General features: G+C 42.8%; 1 protein-coding gene across 1 annotated transcript in view; it reads left to right on the top strand.

The window, feature by feature from the left end:
- Positions 1 to 737: 737 nt before the first annotated feature.
- LOC113014142 (retinoic acid receptor beta) overlaps positions 738 to 24,077 on the top strand; it is a 45,922-nt gene continuing 22,582 nt past the window's right edge. The window contains exons 1-2 of the mRNA XM_026155468.2: positions 738 to 1,039; positions 19,110 to 19,270. Of these exons, the coding sequence (XP_026011253.2) occupies positions 850 to 1,039; positions 19,110 to 19,270 (351 nt within the window). The 5' untranslated portion in view covers positions 738 to 849. The remainder of the gene's footprint in view (positions 1,040 to 19,109; positions 19,271 to 24,077) is intronic.

Below are 24,077 nucleotides of genomic sequence, written 5' to 3'. Positions count from 1 at the left end.
CTACAGATACCATGGCAGTGCCAGGATTGTGAGTGATTGCTGAAAATGTTGAAATGTACTCACTCACTTTTTATAATTATTTGTAAAAATGTGTACAAATGGTTGATTTTTTGTACTGTTTTTATCAATAAATCTCAGCAACAAAGGACATACACCCATGTGTGTTGATTTCTCCCTAAGATGGCAAACTGAAACACTCCAAGTTGGTGACTTTTGGAGATTTGTTTCCCTGGATGATTAAGAATGCATCAAGATGAAACAAAAGGAAGCTCACCGCTTTTAGCAGCTCCCCCACCCCCTCATCCACACACCCCCACTCCCCTCCCTCCAGAATTCCCAGGTAACAACCCAATTTACATATGAATGACTAGCCAATTTAGCTTCCACTTGCCTGAAGCTAAAGCTTAGCTAAAAGCCTACCAGCCATTTGGCTGCTCTCCGGGTTTTAAAGGTAGAAAAGCCAAATGGCTGGGCTCTGGGCCTTCCTAGTGTTAAGTAACATTACTTTAAGTACAGATATGGCAAGTTGTTGGTTAAGTCTTTCATACTGTACGAGCAGCCTCACTTTTTGATACCATTAAATTCTTTAGTGTCTGTTCCTGCTTGTATTCAATTTCCCAGCTCAAAGCAGCATTTGAAGCTCCCAGCTGGGACACACTCTCTTTTTGCTCAGTATTAATGGCAATAAAAAAACAAAACATCCAGCACATTGTTATACACACTGTTGTGACGTTATGATATCCAGTGACCAGAGGATTTCAGTGGAGCTGTGTGGATGTTTTAGCAAAAATGCAGTTGCAGAAGATTAGAAGTGAAGTGAGGATAACTATGTGAGACGCTGCTTTTATAATGCATCCCCACCCTCCCCTGCCTTCCTATATGTATCTGTCTCTGCAGGGTTTTTTCCGCCGAAGCATCCAGAAAAACATGGTGTACACGTGTCACCGGGACAAGAACTGCATTATCAACAAGGTGACGCGGAACCGTTGTCAGTATTGCCGCCTACAGAAGTGCTTTGCAGTTGGAATGTCCAAAGAGTGTGAGTTTCTGACACAATTTACACAAAGTACTGATGTGAGCAAATTAAATACAGCTGTTGGTTTGAAATAAAGGATTTGTTGTGGTCTATATATTCCAAGCAATAGTAAAATCAGGGGTATTCAGTATTTATTTTTTCAAAAAATAAGAATTGCAACATTTAATTTGATTAACTTATGTAGAGGAGTAACTGTCTGCATTTGCATTAATATATAAAATGTCCAAAACAAGAGAAAATATGATTTTTTTAATACAGTGAAAAGATGGAATTGGAAACATTCTATCAGACACAAATTTTCAAAAGGACGTTTAGTGTCATTGTAGTTTTGTTGGTTGAACTTAACAGATTTAGTGCTGAGTAATCAAGCATTGTTTGTAAAAGATGGCTGTAAGCACTGGATCTGAGAACTGAAGTGCAATATCACTGGGAGCCGGCTATATAGTAGTTTTTCATACCTTCATAAAACATCTTGATCCAATAGTCACCCATTCCAATTTTTTTCACAAACCTCAAAATATTATGTTGAAATGAGCTAATTTGACTCCTTCTGCTCAGTGTGATGGTGGTCCTCGTGAAAATAAATTATTCCTTAATTTGATATTAGCCCTCAACCAGAAGTTTCACTCTTATGTTTCACTCTGGTTACCAAATGCAGTCACATCTTGGTTCTTAGTGCTTTTTTACTCTACCTGAGCACTCAGACTGTTTTATATAACACAACCATTCACACTAGCACTTTTTTCAACACCTAAGCACTCTATCTAACCTTCACACACATTCAAACTCCAGTGAACACATTATTGCCCAAGGATACTTAGGCATACAGATCAGAGCATCTGGGGCTCAAACCACCAACCTCCCGATTAGACTTATTCTACAAAGCTATAATTTATTATTTGATTTCTAAGATATAAACTAATACGTTTTAATTACAGACATGTGAAAATTGTGTTTTTCACAGGACTGTGAAAACCAGTACATACTTACTGCTTCTAGAAGTAAGAACTAAGTCCTGCTAATTTATCATCAGAACGTGTGACCATCTCTACAAAAGGTTTTGTCATGTTACTTGTCTGGAACTTATTTTCTCTAAGTTTATATAAAATCAGTGTTAGTACAAACAATGGCAGTAAGAAATATTGCTTTAAATAGCATTTTTATCACTTTGCCCATCAGAGCAGTCTAGTGATATTGAAGGAGAGGTCAGAGGTCAAATGTGATATTTTGTCAGTTTGACCATTTTTTGAATGAAATGCAATTTATAATCTTCTTTCTTCAATCCTCCAATCTACTGAACAAGACCAAACAAGGGTCAACAGCAGAATGAGCTGATTGGTGTTGACAGAGAAGAGTTGGAAAGCTTTTTATGGGCACAGCCCAAATACTCAATTCTGCTCTTTAACACACAAATGCTTTGTCCTTACAAATGCAGCTTCATTTAAAGGGATATTAACAGGCTTTCCAATGGCATAAGGTTTCTTGCAAAGAAGTATTGTTATAAAAAAGATAGAATCCACCACAGACAGTGCAGTTTGTTTAAATGAAGGGATGCTGCTGCAGGGCAAGTATTGCTACTCTGGCTTTACAGAGTAATTCCATAGTGACCTGTATTTTAGCCAATTCAATTCAGTTCAATTAAAATTAATTCAGTTCAATTTTATTTATATAGCATCAGAACAGCAGGCACTTTTTATTGTAAGATAAAGACCCTACAATAATACAGAGAACACCCCAACAATCAAGAGACCACACTTGGTGACATGGGAAGGAAAAACTCCCTTTTACCAGGAAGAAACCTCGGCCAGAACCAGGCTCAGGGAGGGGCGGGGCCATCTGCTACATCCAGTTGGGGGTGAGGGAAGGAAGACAAATAGGCGCACTGTGGAGGAGAGCCAGAAGTTAATGATGAATAATGATTAAATACGGAGAGGTGTATAAACACATAATGAGTGAAAGAAAAGGTGAGTGAAGAAGAAACACATTATGGGAAGTCCCCAGCAGCCTCGGAGCAGGATTTTGAATTCTGGATTTAACAGGAAGCCAATGAAGGGAAGCCAATACAGGAGAAACCTGCTCTCTCTTTCTAGTCCCTGTCAGGACTCTTGCTGCAGCATTTTGGGTTAACTGAAGGCTTTTCAGGGAGTTTTTAGGACATCCTGATAATAATGAATCACAGTCGTCCAGCCTGGAAGTAATAAATGCATGAACTAGTTTTTCAGCATCACTTATTTCTAATTTTAGAGACATTGTGCAAATGCAAGAAATTTCTTTAATCAAACTATCTGTACTTTATCACTTGCTGTTGTTAAGACCCTCAAGATCCTCTGCATCACAGACATTCATAGGAACAGTTTGCATTTCATAGGTTACTGGTGTCCCTTGACTGAATCAGAATTTATGGTTTAGGTCCACTTTACGTTCCATTAGTCTCAGTGGGGAGGGGGTCCATTCCCTTCTGTTATACACTCTAGTAGAAGTGGAAAATATGATATCGTGATTTCCTTAGGCTAAGCACCCCCACAGGGCCCCTGATTAAAAATAACTTACTCTATTTCCTATATTCCTGTTGTGATCCTCAGCCTCTTACCCTAACTACCCTAACTGTCTGTTTGTCAAATAAAGCTGTCTTTTTCAGCTTGGTTTGCCAATACAAACCAAAAACTACGTTCTTTGGTTTGTATTGCCAACTACTAGGAAATGATACTGGTATATGGGGATTCTAAATAACAGATGTATCCAAATATCATGTCACGTTTGAGCTCTGATGTTGCATCTGCCTTTCTTTCAAGGTGACTCCAATATGCATAATATCTTCAAAGAAGGTATTATCAAGACAAGGATAATGAGCTGCCTAGTTAGTATAATATTTTATAATAAGGTTCTAATGTCATTATTCACAAGTCAGTACCTATTATGCATTACCTACTGCTGCATAATGTTTGTGTAATCAAAGTAACCTTCTGTCTGAGTTTTGTCTGAGTTTTACTGCTTTACAAACTTCTTAAAGTATGTTTTTTTAAAGAAAGGAAAAAATGACTACATACACAACACGATTTTCTTAGAGTTAAATACTGCCCAGAGTGAGAGCTGCCTTTACAGAGGTTTGCACTCTCTGGAAGAGAGTTCTTTCTTGGTTGATGGTTTCAATTAGTCTTATGTATGTGTGAATCATCACAGTAATATATATAAAATTACTCCCAGTGTTGATCTTGTTACAGGGAATTCTTACAAAAAGTTACGACTGGCATCTGCTGGATGTGCTAGCTTGCTTAATTGTCCACAGACAGGAGTGTTAGCTAATTCCCGTCACTACTAGCTACGGTTTGCTCATCTCTCCTGAACCCAAATTTTAACCATAGATCAGCTGTCATACCAGTTACCCTCCAGTAAGGCGATCTTATCTGCAAGACTTTATTTGGATTGTACTAAGGACTTTCAGAGTAATTACCAGCTTTTTAGGCCTTACAAGGCAGGCCCTCGTAAGAGCCATAAGCAATGGCTCTGACTTTGGATTGTGGAGGTGATTGCTCTTTGGTATACTAGCCTGCAGCAGCAGGGACCAGAATGCCTGCAGGCTTACTCCACTCATGGTCTGGCAGTGTCCTGGGCCCTTTTCAGAGGAATGTGAATCCAGGTATCTGTGCAGCAGCAAGCTGGTCTTCACCTCTCACCTTTGTCCGGTTTTACAGGCTGGATGTCTCAGCTTCAAGCAGAGTCCTCACCTATCCAAGTGCGGACCCAGAGCCCAAGCAGTGCTGGGCTCTGGGTCCGCACTTGGATAGGTGAGATACTGGCTATTTCTATGACTGCTTGAGATAAGCTTGTCTAACAATACGGGAGCCTCCATTTTTCCATAGTGAGAAATGCTAGGAATGAGAACCTTAGGTTACTTTGTAACCCCGGTTCTCAGAGTAGCATGAGTGAGATGTCTCACCAGACGGCCCTTCTTGCTGGGATGAAGCAAGAGGAGGGGCTTATCTTGAATAAAGACTATGCAATATTTATATTTAACAGTGGGTGGCTTGGTCCGACATGTTCATTGCAATCACCAGCCAATCAGAACTGGCAGAATGAGATACATGATTATGATGAATATGCAGGGAACCGCATCCCATAGTGGACCCAGAACAGTATGTGAAGAACTACTTAAACTTTGCATAGGTTCTTTTTTGGGTACTCCGGCTTCCTCCCACAGTCCAAAGACATGCACAGACAGTGTTAGTCCTGCGACAGACTAGCGACCTCTCCAGAGTGCACTTTGCCTCTCGCCCTATGGCAGCTGCAATAGGCTCGAGCCCTTCAGCGACCCTGAATTAATAAGCAGAATAGGATGGATAGTTTGACCCCCACTGGATGGGATGCAGCTAGGCACCAGGGGGCAATTGAAGCATTTCGGCTTTCTAGAAGCCACTATAACATTTTATTCACTCTTTGCTTGCAAATAGGCAAGCACACAGATCTTCCCTTCAGCAGCTGAAGTAGTCGACATGTGAAGCCCTAAAAAACACTTTTTTGAGGATGTTAGCCGGCTTTGAATTGAACTGAAGTAAGGACACAGAGAAAGGTACTTTTATCTGACAACCACATTAGCAGTGTGTTAAGTTGTAATTATAATTAAGGTATAATTAATTATGACATTAATGTGGGAGATGGGCAGCAGAAGTTATCTGATGGGTAGGCAGGGGTTGGGTTCACCAGCTGGAGTCAAATGGATCTTGGTCTTATCAGTAGCAAAGCCTGTTAACCAATAGTGAGATCATCATAGAGCAATCTTTTATTTTTTAAGTTGTGTTTGAGTTGTATTTGACTGCTGAGGTGATTTGGTTTCTCTGTATTATTGTAGGATTATTACATGACAATATAAAGTGCCTTGAAGCAACTCATGTTGTGATTTGGTGCAATATAAATAAAACTGAAATGAATCAAATTAAATTGAATTAAAAATTTGCTCCAAGGTAATATTTTAATATTAATAATTTGTTATCCTGTAAGTCTCTTATAAAACCACTCTGCTAAGTGGTTTTATAGGACTTTTTCTAGGCTATTGAGAACTTGTGACTGAGGGAGGGCACGGCATATTGAGACACTTGTAACAGATCAAGAGCCCTTTGGGCAGACATTTCCTCTAATCTTTTGTAATACTTTCATTGTTGTAAAAAGAGCGACAGATTCAGACCTTGATTGGCAAATGCCTGGCTGGTTATTCAACCAGTTAGTCGTGGATGTGAGCAGACATGAGCAGACCAAGAGTAAACATATTTGTTGACACATAGATTCAGTAACATGACTATGAAGTGTCATATAACAAACTTATCACAAAATATATTTCAGAAATAATCTGAGGGACAGAATAATACTTTTTTAATAAAAAAGTAATGTAATAAATAATATACCCAATTACTTTCTCAAGCAAGTAATTAAGTAATACACTGCATTAATCTTCTTTTTTAATAAGGAGTTCAAAACAAAAGTTGCTGGAGTCCAGGAACACAGTTCAAAACCCAAAATCCTAGGAGCAGGAGTCCTAGGACAAACCAAAAACAGTCCAGGGACTGGCCATGTGCCCAGAAAAAACAGTCTGAGACTGAACAAGGGCCGACCCAGATGCCGACGGCACAACAGTCCATAACAGGCCATTTCAGGGGCCAACCGCGTGGAAGACTGCTGCAACAGAGCAGTTCTGGTGGCTGACCGCTTGGAAGGTGGCGGCGACAGAGCAGGTCTAGAGGCTGACTGCATGGAAAGCAAAGGCAAAGCAGATGTGGTTGTAGGCAACGACCTTGAGTTATACCGCAGCAGTATACTGTGTAGTAGTATACTGTGCTCGTCCCTGTTACACTTTTAACTAATATACAGTCAACATTCTCACAAATGACCTTTTGTTTTTTACCCCGTTTGTTGACAATGTTGATAATTGTCATCAGGACAACTGTCAAGTCAGCCGTCCTCCTCAGGATTGTGGTTGAATGTACTGAACTAGACCAAGAAGTAGAATTGTGGAAGTCTGCTGTCTAACATGTGTGAGCCCTCATTAGAAAACAATAGTAAATAACCAAATGCTGAGTCATTTTGGTGTATTTTCAAGAAACTGGTCCTTCTGCTGAATATGATCTGCAGACAGGTGTGTGAAAGCAACACACGCATTATTACGGACAAATGTAGTTTTTGGACTTTACCAATTGTACATTGGTGACCAAGAAAGAAGCTCCTGCTCCAAAATCGACACGTCCAAGCTTGACTGAAATTTGCAGTTCATATTTGAGGTGTTCTTCTTTGTATTAATATTTAAGTAAAAGTGAATATATATGAGCCTCTGTGGGTCCTACGGTCTATACAAGTGTTTCTGAGATAGCAGTCCTCATTCGTCGTTCCAGTTGTTTGTTCATTGTGACAGAATATGAAAACATTGGAAGACGTGCATCAACAGAAAGCCTGTATATATGTGACATTGCTTATTCTAAAGGTAGCCAGATCAACGCCTACTCACACTGCTACTATATTGTAGGGATGTACAGTACTTCCAAAGATCGGACAGCAATCCTGACTTGGGACAAATACTCATTAAAGATGATTTACAGAGCAAAATATTTTTATACTTTTATGCCTTGATGAAAGCTTTGCACTTTTTGTGTTTCGTCTATGAACTGTCCCCCTTAGGGGTCACCACAACACCTTTTTCCCTCCTGTCTGGCATCTTCCAAACTCTTTGGCCAATACGTTCACTATCCCGCCTCTGCACATGCCCGAACCACCTCAGCCTCACTTCTCTAACTTTGTCTCCAAACCACTTAACTTGATGTGCTCATTTTCCTGTCATCCCCAAATTAGCATCCTCAACTGAGCCTTGTGTCTTTTCAACTAGTGCCACTGTCTCTGCACTACTGATTATATCAGGTCTCACTACTATCTCGTAAACATTCACATTAACTCGTGCTGCTATCCTTCTTATACAAATCAGCCTGGACTCCATCTACTCCACCAAGCCATGGTTGGTGCCAGGTATTTAAATTCTCTCTACTCTTGCATGTTCAGCTTTTCACCTTCCTCACTCTCATTTACACACATATATTCTATTTTGCTTCAACTGACTTTCATTCCTCTTCTCTCCATAGAGTTCCTCCACCTCTGCAGGCTCTCAAAACAAATCACAGTGTTGTCTGCAAACATAACAGTCCATGGAGATTCGTTCCTGACATTATCTGTCAACCTGTTCATCACCACTGCACATGACACGGGGCTCAGAGCCAGTCCCTGATGTAATCCATCCCATGATGTGAACCCATCGGTCACTCCTCACCACTGTTTCACTGTCCTCACACGTGTCCTGCACCAGCCTCACATACTCAAATAACCTCACTACTCTGCCACTCCTGCCTTCCTCATACAGTAGCACAGTTTCTCTTTTGGGACTCTGTCATAAGCTTTGGTTGGATCCACAAAGACACAGAGCAGCTCCGTCTCTGTACTTCTAAAAACAAACATTGTATCTGCTACTCACTGATCGTCACCTCTTTTCTTAACAACTCTTCTCCAAAGCTTCATGGTATGGCTCAATTCAATTTATACAGCGCCAAATCACAACAGCAGTCATCGCAAGGCACTTTATATAGTACAGTAGATCGTACAATAATAGATACAGAGGAAAAACCCAACAATCATATGACCCCCTCTGAGCAGTTTGTCATATTTGGCGACAGTGGGAAGGAAAAACTTCCTTTAAACAGGAAGAAACCTCCGGCAGAACCAGGCTCAGGGAGGGGCGGGCTCATCAGTTTTATAGTTATTATACCTCTTGAATATCATTACCAGTATACTTTTCCATTCCACAGGTATCTTCTGCCTCTTTTGTTGAAAACTCAGTGCCTTTGACTCTTCATCATTTTCATAGTTGCCTTCACTTCCTCCTTACTCATCGTCTTCCTGATTTCGCTAGCTGTCCTCCATCCATCATTCTCTACATTCATCATTTACTCAAAGGACTCTTCTCAACACACTTTCTTCACTTGTTAGCACATTTCCATCTCATCAACTTGCTGCCAGAGATGGGCAGTAACGCGTTAATGTAATCCGATTATTTTTTTCAAGTAACGAGTAAAGTGAGGGATGCAAAAACGGTAATTAGATTACTGTTACTTTCCCGTAGGAACGCTGCGTTACTGCGTTACTAAAACAGTGATTTCTTTGCAAGAATGTCTCATGACAGTGACGTAGGCAAGTGTGACAACAGCTGTGCGCAGATCAACAATGGATAATATATCGAGTGCGGGAGAGAGTATGAGCGTGCAGCGTTTAAAGCTTAGAAGTACTGACCTTACTTTGAGTTTGATTCCATAAAAAGTGATAAAAACATTTGTGTCCGCTGTGCGTGGGAAGAAAACTTTTTACAGCGAAAAAAAACATTGAACAACTTCCAAGCAAGCACCGAGTAGCTACCACGTAATGGGAAACTCAGAGAAACTCGCGGCTTCTTCAACTGACCGCTGCAGCACACCTGCACCAGGGTAAACTTGCGCCTGCTTTACAGGTGAAAATAGAGCAACAGGACCGCTGAGTCTTTGACTTTATTTATTTTCTGCTGTGTTTCACTTGCATCTATTTGAAAGACTGAGTGTAAACACAAAAAACTATTTTATTTTATGTGCTGGAATGTGCAGAAAATACGTTTACATGTTAAACTAATTTCTTCCAGTCAGAGAATGTTGCATATAATTAAATGTTTGCTTGATGCATAAAGTTAAAAGATTAAAACTGATAAAGTTAAATAAAAGAGACTTTTCCATTTGATTACATTTTGTATGATGGATTATGCAGAAAAAGTAGAATTGGGCTGAAAGATCTATCGCTTTATCACCTACTCAGGTTGTAAATCGTGTTTTTAAAAGTAACTAAGCAATTAATTACTTTTGAAAATAAGTGATCAGTAAAGTAACGGGATTACTTTTGGGGGAAGTAATCAGTAATTAGTTACTTTTTTCAAGTAACTTGACCAACGCTGCTTGCTGCACATTGTTTCCAACTCGATCTCTCTAACTATTCGATTCTGTCCTGATTCACATATAACTCATGACAAACCTGTTCCTATAGACAAACCAAACAAGGAGCCAGAAACAAAAAAAAGAACAAACAACGGAGCCTGGAAAGCAACAGAACAAAACACAGGAACAACGTCCAAAACAACAGCACCAAGGCCCAGGCATAGTCCAAAAGCAAACAAACAAAAGAGCTCATGAAAGGCGCAGAGGCCCAGACAATAGTCTCAAAAAAGTTCAGGGGGGCCGGCCCGGAGGCTAACGGCACAACAGTCCAAACCCGGGCAGGTCAGGGGGGCGGCCCGGAGGCTGATGGTCCAATAGCCCAGAAAACAGGTCAGGAGGCCGGCCAGGCGGGAGGCACCGACGGCGACCGAGCAGATCAGGAGGCCGGCTGGGTCCTCCCGGACCCCCAGCTGACAAGGCAAGAGGCTGAACGGGCCCCTCGGACCCTCCAGCGGAGACAGGTGGCTGAACGGGCCCCTCGGACCCTCCAGCGGAGACAGGTGGCTGAACGGGCCCTTCGGATCCTCCAGCGGGAACAGATGGCTGAGCAGCTAAGTGACCCCGTGGCTGAGCAGCTGATGCAAAAAATATAGCCCCAGAATAAATAGTCCCATGGCCCGAAGAAAAAGAAAAAGTGTCCTTATTGCTCACCACAGCCGGTTGTTTTGACATCCCGGGGTCCAGCTGTGGGGTGACACGCCGGTGGTGCGGCCGCCGCTTCCTCCTCGGTGATGGCTCCAATGGGCCGGGAAACTCCAAGTCCGGCGGGCTGGGCAGCACATCTTTCTCCGAGTTGGGTAGGTGAGCGGTAGCAACAGGGGGATGCAGATCAAGCTCATTAAGGAAAAACTCCTGTATGAGTGGGTGAAGTGAGTCCAAAAGCCAGGGGAGACCAGAAACCAGTCGCCGTAGCCGGTTCGCTACAGCACGCTGAAATTCCTCCCCAGAATGATTCAGCCACAGGGCCCTGTTTCAGGAAGCCGGTTTGGAAAACTCAGAGTGAAAAACGACACTCACGGTTGAGTAACCCCGAACTGTCCAACTCGGAATATTCCGTTTCAGAAAGGCTGATAACAATTAGTTCAGTCAACGCGGAGTTGCTTTAACCCCAAGTGAAGCGCGCGGACGAGGATACATAAAGCCCTGATAAGCGGAGCACAGATTAAGCGAGTCACCATGGAGACGGAGGGAAAGAAGGCGCGGTCAATGTATCTTACAGCGCTTGAGGCCGAAATTCTGATGGCAGCATATGCCGATAACATGCAAATTCCGCGGAAAAAAGTAACACAGCCACAGCTGCAAAAGCATGCATGGCAAAACATAGCCGACAGAGTCAATGCGTGAGTGTTAATTTAAACATTGATCGAGGGATTTCCACCCATTTAACACGTTATTTTATCATATGTTATTTTATTTGTTATTTTATACATTTTATTTTGTGATGTGATGTGAGCGCAGGTGCAACCCAACAGGCCCCAAACGTTCCTGGCAGCAAGTAAAAATGAAATATAAAAATATAGTCCAAACAGGTAAGGTGTAATTGTATTATGAGCCATAGTGCTTGGTCTGTTTGTCCGATGTAAATCAATTGCAGTTAGAGGCTACATTAATTTTCTTTCTGTAAGCACTTATTGAAATTATCTGAGCACATTACAAGTACATATTTGCTTACTCTGTATGCTCAAATGTGGCCCGTTATAGCCAACAGAAAAAAAGCGGAGGCCCGAAAAACAGGTGGGGGTCCTCCACCACCACCACTCACAGAGGCTGAGCAGTTGGCCCTCAGCCAAAACAGTGGGCGCCCTGTGGCCGAAGGCATCTCTGCGGGGACATCCTCTGAGGCAATAACCCCGCAAGACACAAGTGCCTACATAGGGGGTAAATTCAAAATAATACATGATGTGCATACATCCTTTCTTCACAGTCACCTTTGCAGTGCTACTCATTCATCTGATAAACTCTTCACTATAATGGATTATTTTGTAGTGAAGTTATTTTCCGACTGATTTTGCCTTCCCTCAGCCTTGGTTGTCTTTGAGAGCATAATGACAATGAAGTGTAAGGTGATTGGTATGTTTGTTAATTGCCATTTGGTCCCTTGTAAGTTATAAGTGACCTGTATAAACCTCATATTCTATCAGTTGATGGTGGTGGTGTACTGCATCTGGTGCAGCCTCCTGTTGAGCCAGACCAACATGCAGTTGTGAGTAATACTCCACAGATTATATGAGTTTACAGTAGAACAGCAATGTTGTTTATTTCTTTACTACAGGAAAATAATGAAGAAACATTGACAGCTGTTACAGAGGAGGAAGCAACAGAGACACTTTATGAGGTTTACATCTTTTAATACTTTGTGTACAGGAAATACAGGCGACCAATAAAGCCAGTTGAACAAAAAATCTGTTTATTCTTCTTTCAACATGTTGAGGTGATGGGTCAAAGGAAATGATTGTGACATATGGTGTCTCTGACTGCTCTTCCATCTTGTATGTCCGTGGGAGGGTCAGGATGTTCATGGTTTGGATCACTGCTGATGTTTGGTTCAGAAGGACAGTGTTCTCCTCTAATTGTGGCAATGTTGTGAAGAATCACACATGCCACAATAATGTCACATGCCCTTTCTGGGGTGACCCTGAGTCTTTGCAGGCACTGGAACCGGGCCTTAAGCATTCCGATAGTCATTTCAATTCTGGCTCTTGTCCTGCAATTAGCCAGATTATATCGCTGCTGTGGGCCCGGTTCAGGGTCAGGGTAAGGGGTAAGCAAATAGGGTAAACATGGATACCCCCTATCACCAAGCAAGTAGCCAGTGAACTCTCCTAAGACAGAAGGGTACACTTCAGTTCAAATGTCCCTGAAGCAATTGGTCTTTATATATTTTAAAGTATTCTCAACTCACCATGTCCAAATTTTGTGCTCAGTGTACATTCACGGAATATTTGTGAGTCATGGACAGAGCCTGGCCACTTGGCTTCCACATTTGTGATAATGTTGGCAGCATCACATATGATCTTCACAGTGCAGAGAACACAAATTAGCATCCATTACTATAATGAAATAATTTGTTAGTTTGACATGCTACAGGGAACTATGTACCTGTACATTAATGCTGTGGAAAGACTTCCTGTTCACATAGTCTCCTTCATTTACTGAAGGAGCAATGATTGGAATGTGAGTGCCATCTGTACAGCCAATCACGCCTGGGAACCCTGAAAATAAATGTAAAATTTAAGTAGTAGTTCAAGTATCACCACATCATAAATTAAGTTTTGGTCATCCTGATACCTGCAATTTTGTGGCATCCCTCTTTGATAAATCTTGTGGGTCTATGACCGGGGAACACCACAGACGAGTACAGGAGACGTTTCAGTGCAACTGTAACATTCCTGACTGCCCGACAGACGGTAGCCTTGGAAACGTGCTCAGCGTCACCAATATTATACAGAAAGCTCCCGTTTGCAAGAAACCGAAGTGCAATACAAATAATATGCACAGAACTGAGAGCATGTCCGCGATGTGTCACATGCGTAATATATGGCCTGAGGATGTTATCCAAATAAATTATAGATTGTGCTGAGAAACGGTAACGTTCGCACAGAAAATCATCAGGAAATGATAAAATGTCCAAACGCGCTCTGATCACTCTCTCCCGGCGGAGAGCTCTGCGGAGAATTTGGGCTTCACGATCTACTGGCTCTTCAAGGAAGGGGCACGCCATGTCTGACACTTCCTACTGTCAGGTTTCCGACAAAGGGGCGGAGACAGTCAGGGTTAGTTGTAGTAAACCTGCTAGGGGGCAGGTTAGCTTCACGGAGTGTGTCGTCATAGTGACTCACTCAGGCTGCAGCTGAACTCGCTTTGTGAAACCGAAAACCCAGAGTTTTCGTTAACTCAGGGTATACTTACTCAGTTTTTCCACTAAACCGGCTTCCTGAAACAGGGCCCAGGTCACATAATTTATCCACTGAAATTATATCCTCCCTGAGCTCTTCAGACGGGGCGAGTGCTGCTGGGTCCATGTACTGGTCGCGATCTTCTGTTAGGTGTGGCTGTGTGCAGACAGGAATAGGACCCAAGGTGCAGACTCCGGAGACAGAACTTAAACCAAAACAGCTTTAATGCTGAACTCAAACATAACATAACTGGGGGAAAAAGGTCAAAAATAAACTAACACCGGCGGATTGACAAAACACACAGCAAAATAAACGGTAGATCACGACACGGACACAGAGAAACACAGGGCTTAAATACACAGAGGGAGCAATCAGGGAATGAGTAACAGGAGGGAAACACAGCTGGGGCAAATCAGGCCTAACGAGACAAGGGGAAGCAAAACCAGACACATTAACATCAGACATGGACTTTCAAAGTAAAACAGGAAACACATAACACAGACTGAACAAAGACACAGACTCGCATGCACTGCAACAGAGGGAACAGAGACGTGGGACCAGGGCAGACACAAACACTGACTGGACACGGGGATATAGCCACTAAGGACACACAGAGACGCGAACTAGACAAGGGGATACAGCTGACAGGGGAGACAGAGCAGCTAGAGAAGACAGAGACATAAACTATAAGAGAGAACTCAAACAAACCAAAGACTAGAAAGTATAAATAATTAGATTAGATTAGATAGAACTTTATTAATCCCTCGGGTGGGTTCCTCTGGGAAATTCGATTTCCAAAAAGCACAGCACCGACGGAAGTTTCAGAGTTACAGAATATTATATATATATATATATATATATATATATATATATATATATATATATATATATATATATATATATACACACACACACACACACACACACACACACACACACACACACACACATATAAATACAGAGACAATATAAATAAAATATACGAAGGGGATAAATAGAATAGATAGGAATAAAAAATAAAAATACAAGTGAATGAATTGCACATTTCAAGTATTGAGTCTATTGCACTGTTGACTATTTACAAAAGGTATTGCACAGTGAGGTGCAGAGGCACTACAGCTTAGTTGTTCCCCCCTCCTTTGTCCTCCTGTTTCCCCTCCCTCTCCCCTCCAGAGAGGAGTTAAACAGTTTGATGGCGTGTGGGACAAAGGAGTTTTTAAGTCTGTTAGTTCTTGTCTTGGGGAGAAGCAACCTGTCACTGAACAGACTCTTCTGGTTGTTAATGGCCGTGTGCAGAGGATGCCCAGCATTGTTCATAATGTCCAGCAGTTTCTTTAGTGTCCTTTTCTCTGCCACTATCACCAGAGTGTCCAGCTTCATGCCGACCACAGAGCTAGCCCTCCTGATCAGTTTCTCCAGCCTGGATGAGTCCTTCTTTGCTGTGCTGCTCCCCCAGCACACCACAGCATAGAAAAGTACTCCAGCAACCACCGACTGGTAAAACATCCTCAGGAGCTTCCTGCAGATGTTAAAAGACCTCAGCCTCCTGAGGAAGTACAGTCGGCTTTGGGCTTTTTTATACAGGTGCTCTGTGTTGCATGACCAGTCCAGTTTATTGTCCACCCACAGCCCGAGGTACTTGTACTTGTTGACTACCTCTACCTCCTCCCCCTCTATCTGAACCGGCAGTGGACCTTCTCTGGACCTCCCGAAGTCCACAACCAGTTCCTTAGTCTTTGAGGTGTTGAGTTGCAGGTGGTTTGTGTGACTCCATGCGACAAAGTTCCTCACCAGACTTCTGTACTCCTCTTCCTGATCATCCCAGATACACCCCATGATGGCTGTGTCATCTGCAAACTTCTGAATATGGCATAATTCAGAGTTGTAGCAGAAGTCAGAGGTGTACAGGGTGAAGAGAAGAGGGGACAGCACAGTTCCCTGTGGTGCTCCTGTGCTGCTGACCACTGTGTCAGACGTGATGTCCTTCAGCCTGACGTACTGTGGTCTGTCAGTGAGGTAGTCGGAGATCCAAGCCACCAGGCAGGGGTCCACCTCCATCCTGTTCAGTTTTTCCTGAAGCATACAGGGCCGGATGGTATTAAAGGCACTGGAAAAGTCAAGAAACAGGATCCTGACCGTGCCTTTTCCCCCATCCAGGTGTGAGTGGGCTCTGTGTAGGAGGTACAGGATGGCATCCTCCACTCCGACATCCGCCTTGTATGCAAACTGTAGTGGGTCCTGGGCATGTTGTACCTGTGGTCGGAGGAGGTTGAGGAAGAGCCGCTCTAGAGTCTTCATAAGATGTGACGTCAGTGCCACCGGTCGGAAGTCATTCAGCTCATTGGGCCGGTTCCTTTTAGGGACCGGGACGATGCAGAATGTCTTCCATAGGGCGGGCACTCTCCCCAGTCGCAGACTGAGGTTGAAGACTCGTTGTAGCGGCTCCCCAAGTTCAGCAGCACACGCCTTTAGCATCCTAGGACACACCTTGTCTGGGCCTGCTGCCTTTCTGGGGCGAAGCTTCCTCAGTTGTCTCCTGACCTGATCCACTGTGACACTGGGAGATGTTTGGGAGGAGGGGAGGGGGGGAGATGTCTTGCTGCTGAGAGAGGGATTGGAGGAGGGGGGTGTCATGGTGTCAGGAAGGGGGGAAGCGAGGGAGGTAGGAGAGTGGGGATTGGACTCTGTAGTGAAGGTGAGGGTGAGGGTGGGGGGGTTGTGGGCTGGTCAAACCTGTTGAAGAAGTTGTTGAGTTCGTTTGCCTTCTCCACAGTCCCCCCCACTGTGCTTTTCTTGGTGTTGTGGCCTGTGATGGTTTTCACACCATTCCAGACCTCCCTCATATTGTTCCTCTCCAACTTCTGCTCCACCTTCCTCCTGTAGGTGTCCTTTGCTTCCCTCAGGCAGCATTTCACCTCCCGCTGTGCTGCTTTCATCTCCTCCTTCACTTTGCTCCTGAAAGCCTTCTTCTTCATGTTGAGGACAGCTTTGACTTCCTGTGTTACCCACGGTTTGTTATTAGGATAACACCGTACCGTCTTAGCAGGGGCGACTGTGTCCACACAAAAGTTGAGGTAGTCCGTCAGACAGTGTGTCGCCCCCTCTATGTCCTCACCATGTGGGCTCAGGAGCACATCCCAGTCTGTGGTGTCATAGCAGTCCCTCAGAGCATCCTCCTTTTCTGGGGTCCATCTCCGGATGGAGCGCGTTGTGACAGGCTGCCTTTGGACGAGGGGTGTGTATTGTGGCTGTAGGTAAACCAGGTTGTGGTCTGACTTCCCTAGTGGGGGGAGGGGGGTGGCTCTGTATGCATCTCTCACATTAGCATACAGTAGGTCAATTGTCCTGTTGCTCCTTGTGGGACAATTCACAAACTGGTGAAAAGCAGCCAGAGTAGAGTCCAGTGTGGCATGGTTAAAGTCTCCAGATATAATAATGAAAGCCTCGGGGTTTTGTGTCTGAAGTCTTGCTGTGACTGTGTGTATTTTCTCACAGGCAGCTGTTGTGTCGGCCCTCGGAGGGATGTAAACACACACACAGATCACATGACTGAACTCCCGAGGTAGATAATATGGCCGCAAGCTAACAGCTAGCAGCTCCAGGTCCGGACGGCATACCGAAACTTTAACGGAGACGTGTCCAGGGTTACAGTATCTGTTGTTAACGTAGACAATGAGTCCCCCACCTCTGCTTTTTCCGCTGGCCTGCGTGTCCCTATCGGCTCTCACGGATGTGAAACCGCATAGGTCTACGTTAGCCTGCGGCGTTAGCTCGGTTAGCCACGTCTCCGTGAAGATAAACAAGCTGCACTCACGGTATAGTCTGTGGTTGTTCAGAGCGCACAGTTCATCAATCTTATTCTGTAACGAGTTCACGTTGCCCATGATCACTGTCGGGATTGATGGTTTGAATCGCCTCCGGTGATCCGCTCTCCTCGCTCCAGCTTTGCAGCCTCTGTAGCTCCTCTTTAGCTCGGCCGGGATGTTGTGTCGCATGCCGGTCTGTCCCTTTGTTTTTAGTGCCAGCAGCTCCGCTCTCGAATAGATGACGGAACTGGTTCCAGAAGTTTTAAAAAGTGCATTATCCATCTTGTATCGCTATATCTAAGAGGTATAAGTAGAGGAAGGTGAAAAAAAGTTTGAAAAGCCTAGTCTAAAAAAGTTAAAGTTAACAAAAAAGGTGCGGTGTTGCAGAGCTACTTGGAAAGGCTGCCGTCACTCCAGCGCCATCTTGTAACCAATATAATATAATAAACTCAAAACCCCTGGGTCAACGACCCAGGCATCCTAACACCTTTTTGAAGATGTTTTATCTTTTATAACCTTTCTTTAATGTGGGTTTTCTGGATTTTAGTTTTTCTTTTACTGTTCCTTTGTTCTGTCTCTCACCCTTAAAATTAAGCAATCATTAAATTAGAGACTGTTCATTTCTGACTTACAAATTCACAAAGTGATCAAATAGTTATTTGCCCATTTATTCCTCCTGAGAGTTTTCATAAAGCGGGACACTATCTTTAGAATCTAAAACCTTGTTTTTGTATTAGGCTGTTAATGTGGTTTTTAATATGCTAGAGTTGTGTATTTTACCATGGTTTACGGTGACCGACTCATTTTTGGAACCAACCTAAAGTGGCCTTAGAGGCCTTGAAGTTTCTGTTACTTCCACAATTACTTTATTTTTCACCTCATTTCTGGTCTGTCGCCTACAGTCTGAAAGGTTTTGTCCTTATATAAGGTCTGATTTGTTTGATTTGACGACTGGCTACATTTCTAAACTGTAATCAAAGAAATGCTTACTAGCAACACATTTCTACCTCTATTCAATTCAGTTCAATTCAATTTTATTTACACAGCGCCAAATCACAACAGCAGCCGCCTCAAGGCTCTTTATATTGTTAGTAGATCGTACAATAATACATACAGAGAAAAACCCAACAATCATATGACCCCCTATGAACAAGCACTTTGGCGACAGTGGGAAGGAAAAACTCCCTTCTAACAGGAAGAAACCTCCGGCAGAAACAGGCTCAGGGAGGGGCGGGGCCATCTGCTGTGATTGGTTGGGGTGCCTTATATGTTGTTTGCTTCACTAAGAGCTACATTTGTTTAGAGGATAATCCAAATTTTTGTGTTCCTCCAGCTGTTAGAAATGACCGGAACAAGAAGAAGAAGGAGAGCCCAAAGCCGGATCTGGCAGAGAGCTACGAGCTGACAACTGAGCTGGAGACAATCATTGAAAAGATCCGTAGGGCTCATCAAGAAACGTTCCCCTCCCTCTGCCAGCTTGGCAAGTACACGACGGTAAGTATGATTTAACAAGGTGCCTGAACAACGTCATTCTGCAACGAGCATTTAGTTGTATTATTTTTTTATGCAGTAAATGTTACATTGTTACTTTGACTTTATGCCCCTGTATGGCCATATCCCTGTATGGCAATGTGTTTCTGTGGTTTGATCCAGCTACTGCACCAGTACAATTCAAATTTAAGTGCATTTTATTTATAAAGCACCAAATCACAAAAAACAGTTGCCTCGGGGCACTTTGTAAATACCCTACAATAATACATGGCGAGTGAAAAGAGGTAAGAGAAGGACAAACAGAAGGAGCTCATTATCATACTTTTGTACTGTACTCTAAATCTCCCTGTAATGCAACTTGAGACCTCAGATGTATGCCTCTGATAGTCCTCACAGAACCTCAGTGACAATTGTTGTTCCCCTCTCAGCAGCCATATATTCGATATAAATTGTGACGAGTAGAATAAAAGTGCAGCAACCACATCGTGATTTTAGCCTCAGAGTTCGATGGTAATAGTGTTTGTTTACAGCAGTTTTTATAGAATGCAACAGATTGGAGAAACTAAACAAAAGCTGTAAATACTGGAAGACTTAGCCATTGTCAAAAGCAAATCCTCATCAGGGAGATTTTTGCAGACCAGCAGCTGCCCATCCGTCTGGCTGGGGCTCACTCCAACCTCCAGTTTTTGACATGTCTGAAAAGTGGAATAAATGTCGTAAACCCAACTTGTGTCCTTTTATCCTCGGGTAAATTAAACCACAGATTTGTGCACTGAGTTAAGCTGGGTGCTCGCAAGGCCTTTCTCCCCCTTCTGTCATCTGCCAGTAGACATCAAGGCCGAGAGTTATTTAAAGTTATTTAAATGCCAAACTAAAAAGCAATGAAATGCCAGATAGTTGGAGACTGCTAATCCACAAAGGGCCTTGTCAATCAGAAACATCAGGACCTGGTTTGTCCAGTCTGAAAGCAGATGAGCTTTCCCACTGAGGGAAGGTTCTGCACTCAGTGTGACATGGCAAAAAAGTAAGAGGTGATAGAAATGTTTAGAAACTCTCCAAAGTACCATCTCCTACTTGACGTCAGCTAAATTCTGTGATGCTTTCACAGGCAAACAGTAGGAGCTGCATTACAGCTGATACATTCATAGCATGTTGAGACAATATTGACTTGATTGTGTTTGTTTTTAACCTAACAGAGAGCGTTTGGTGGCAGGAGATTGGGGTGTATGTTTAATGAACTAGTGGTAGTACTAGTTTTAGTCATCACATCAGATTTCATAAGTGAGTATTTTTTTTAAATCCACTGGCAGTTATAATATGCCTCTCTTTTTGGGGAAGTGATAATAAACCTCTGGGTTGGATATGAGATCTTAAAGGGGAACAAACCAGCTTATAGTACAGCAATTTTGCTCCAATGTATGCAGTTGTATACTGATTCTGTTGTCTCAGTGTAAGCAGCGCTTGCTGTTTGTTGGAGTGGTTAGTGTGGTTTGTGCTAATTATACTTGTTTATAGATTGCGAGAAATCCCTCATTATTACAATCGATTGGATCCTGATGCGCCTTTTGATTCGTGCTTGTCTGAAAAGTAGACCAGCTCCCGCTCCCCTAGATTATGTTAAAGCACCAATTATGTGGTGAAATATTCAAATCCTGGTCTGCAGTTATTTAGGAGTTCATTGCTGGGTTAGCTGAGATAGCTGTGCAATTGAGAGGGCTTAGCTCAACAATGAATAATGCTTCATTGACAGTGATGGTAATGAAAAATGAGCCTGGCAGTTTCAAAGACAAAATAAAGCACTGAGCCACACTGGCTCCAGGCACTGATGGTGGTGGTATATGCCACTGCAATACAGTGCTCAGCTTGATGATATTTGCCACCTTAGAGTTTTGCGTGCTATCACAATCCTTCACATGTGGTGGCTGCTTTTACTGCCTTTTCCATCTCTGCATCTGCACATGAGTTTTTCTGATGTACAGTTTTTCACACTACTAGTGTATTTTGTAATGTTGCAACTGTCTTTGGATAAATGTTGGTAAATTAAATCAGAATTCCCCAGCAACTGTCTTGTTTGGTCCTATTGAATTATGGGACTGGTGTAATTAACTGTGCGTGTGTGTGTGTGTGTGTGTGTGTGTGTGTGTGTGTGTGTGTGTGTGTGTGTGTGTGTGGTGGGGGTGTTATTCTCCCGTCCTCTCAAGTTCCCCTTATTCTAGCCTTTCCCTTTACACCCAGAAGGAAGAGCAAGATAAGTTGTTTTAATATCGGCCATCAGCCCAACGTGCACTGAGCAAATGCACACACGTGTGTGTTGCACCGTCACATCCTCCGTCCCTATGAATCTGGATGTCAGTCAGTTTTATGTGTCTGTAATGCTGTTGTGTGGACTAGAGCTCATTGTCTGTGATTTAAGCACAGCCCTAATGTGCTGCTCACTTAACCCCAGATCATATTTAATGGTCTCTCTCTCCATTTATCTGACTCTCTCTCTCTTTATTGGCTTGTGAATAGATTTCTTGCTTGTGATGGTGTCCAGCATCTGTGCTAACTGCCTCTCATACAACCTCAGACGAATGAATGTGCTGTAAAGCCAGATTCCTCTGGTTGTCTGTGCCGTCTTAAACCGAACTCCACTCTTCCTTATGAGAGCTGCTCTCACTTCCTCCTCACTAATCCCCTGCAGTTCCTGATTCACTAACTGTTTTCTATTTGTCCTCCTCTTGCTCTCATTCATCAGATCTTCAGCCTTTCATCAGGTTTTCTCTGTATGTATTATTGTAGGGTGTACCTTACAATATAAAGCACCTTGAGACGACTGTTGTTGTGATTTGGCGCTGTATAAATAAAATTGAATAAAATTGAATTGAATCATCTTCTCAGTAGATTTTCTCTAATTGGTAGCACATTTTCATTTGTCCTCAATCACTCTAACCTGCTGCACATCCTTTCCAGCCTGATCTCTCTGCCTACATGTCCTTTGCTCCTTCCTTGGTGTCTTGCCTTACATACAACTCACTATACATATATAAATTATATATCACAAGTAGGGCTGGGTATCGTCGCTGATTTCTAGAATCGATTTGATTCCAATTCACAAGGTCCCGAATCGATTCAATCCAAGATTCGATTCGAATCGGGGAAATTTTGCCTCAGTCAGAAATATTATAAATCAGATCATGCATCAGTACATTCCCATATTTTTATATCTATAAAAAGAAAGCTGACACTTGTGAGCTTTTATCAAAAGTGTGAGCATCACAGCCTTTGTGTCAAAGTAACTGAGGATAAAACACAGAAAAACATGGAGGTGATTTTCCTGGCCGGGGATTTATAAAAATATTCTGCAGTAGATCAAAAACGAAAGAAAACCTTTAATCAACTTATGAACATTACCTGATGCTGCTGGAGTAATGCAGAGCAAAGTTACAGAGGTTTAATGAGAGACACAGCTGAGTGTTTTGCAATTTTGCATAATTAAAAAGTTTAAATTTGTTCAGTATTGAACAGCAGAAATGAGGTTTTCTTTTTCGGAAGTAAGTAAAAGGAAAAAACAGCGGCCGACAGCGCTGTAAACAACGGCAGACTTGTGATAGCAAGCAAGCGAATAATGCAGAAAACAGATTTTTAGACAGGAAACTGTTCTTGAAGTACAGAGAGAGAGAGAGAGAGAGAGAGAGAGCTGTGCATGAAGTGTGGTGGAAGCAAAACAGGAAAAGTCAGAGGGAATTCATGACGATGTTTATGTGAAGCGTAGTTTGGATCTTCTTTTGCTGCTGGTTCAGTCAATATTGTTTGGAGAGAGATCAAACTAACAGTTTTAGAATCAGCGCAAAAAGGACGTAAACACAAAGCGCGGACCTGCCGAAACATCAGAATCAGCAGCTGTCAGCTTTCAGCCCCGACCGTGTCCGTGCTGTCGGGTGAGAAAGTCACATCTCACTGATCCTGATCCGTCGGCGGTCCGAGCTTTGTGTTTGTGTCTCTGTGCAGAATCTGTGTTCCTGCTCTCATTTACTGTTTAGCAGTTTGGTGGTTGTTGAAATGTTGTGAGGTTTAACCTGAGGCTCTGGCGATTTAAAAGTCGATTCAGGATTTTAATGAATCAACTTTACATTATCCAAGCTAGAATCGATTTTAATCGATAAATCAATCATCAAAGCCCACCCCTAATCACTATATATCAAACTTACATGTTTCAGATCATCAAACAAACTGTAATATTAGACAAAGATAACCAGAGTAAATAGATGTGTTTTTCAAATGATGATTTCATTATTTAAGGGAGAAAGGTTATCCAACCCTGCCTAATCCTGTGTGAAAAGTCATTGCCCCTCTTGTTAAATCATGAATTAACTGTGATTAACCACATTTTTTGGAAAGCTGTGTTCAGTTTCACTAAACACACTCAGGCCCGATTACTGGCAGACCTGTTGAGTCAAGAAATCACCTAAATAGAACCTCCCTGATGCAAGCTAAAAGATCTCAAGAGCAACAAATATTGCTAAGATCGAAGGAAACACATGAGTCACTGGCAATCATCAGTCTGAAGAGGGTTACAAAGCCATTTCTAAGGTTTTGGGAGTCCAGTGAATCATGGTGAGAGCCATTATGCACAGAAACCTTGGAACAGTGGTGAATATTTTCCAGGAGAAGCTGGCCTACCAAAATGACTCCAAGAGCAACTGAGACTCATCCAGGAGGTCAAAAAAAGAACTGAGAACAACATTAAGGAACCACAGGCTTCACATGTCTCAGTTAAGGTCGGAGTTCATAATTCAACCACAAGAAAGAGGCTGGGCAAAAATGGCAT

This window comes from Astatotilapia calliptera, chromosome 22, assembly GCF_964374335.1.
Source record: "Astatotilapia calliptera chromosome 22, fAstCal68.1, whole genome shotgun sequence".
In the NCBI taxonomy this organism is placed as follows: domain Eukaryota; kingdom Metazoa; phylum Chordata; class Actinopteri; order Cichliformes; family Cichlidae; genus Astatotilapia; species Astatotilapia calliptera.
Note: the sequence above shows the minus strand (reverse complement) of the source record. Positions and strands in the feature narration are given on the sequence as shown.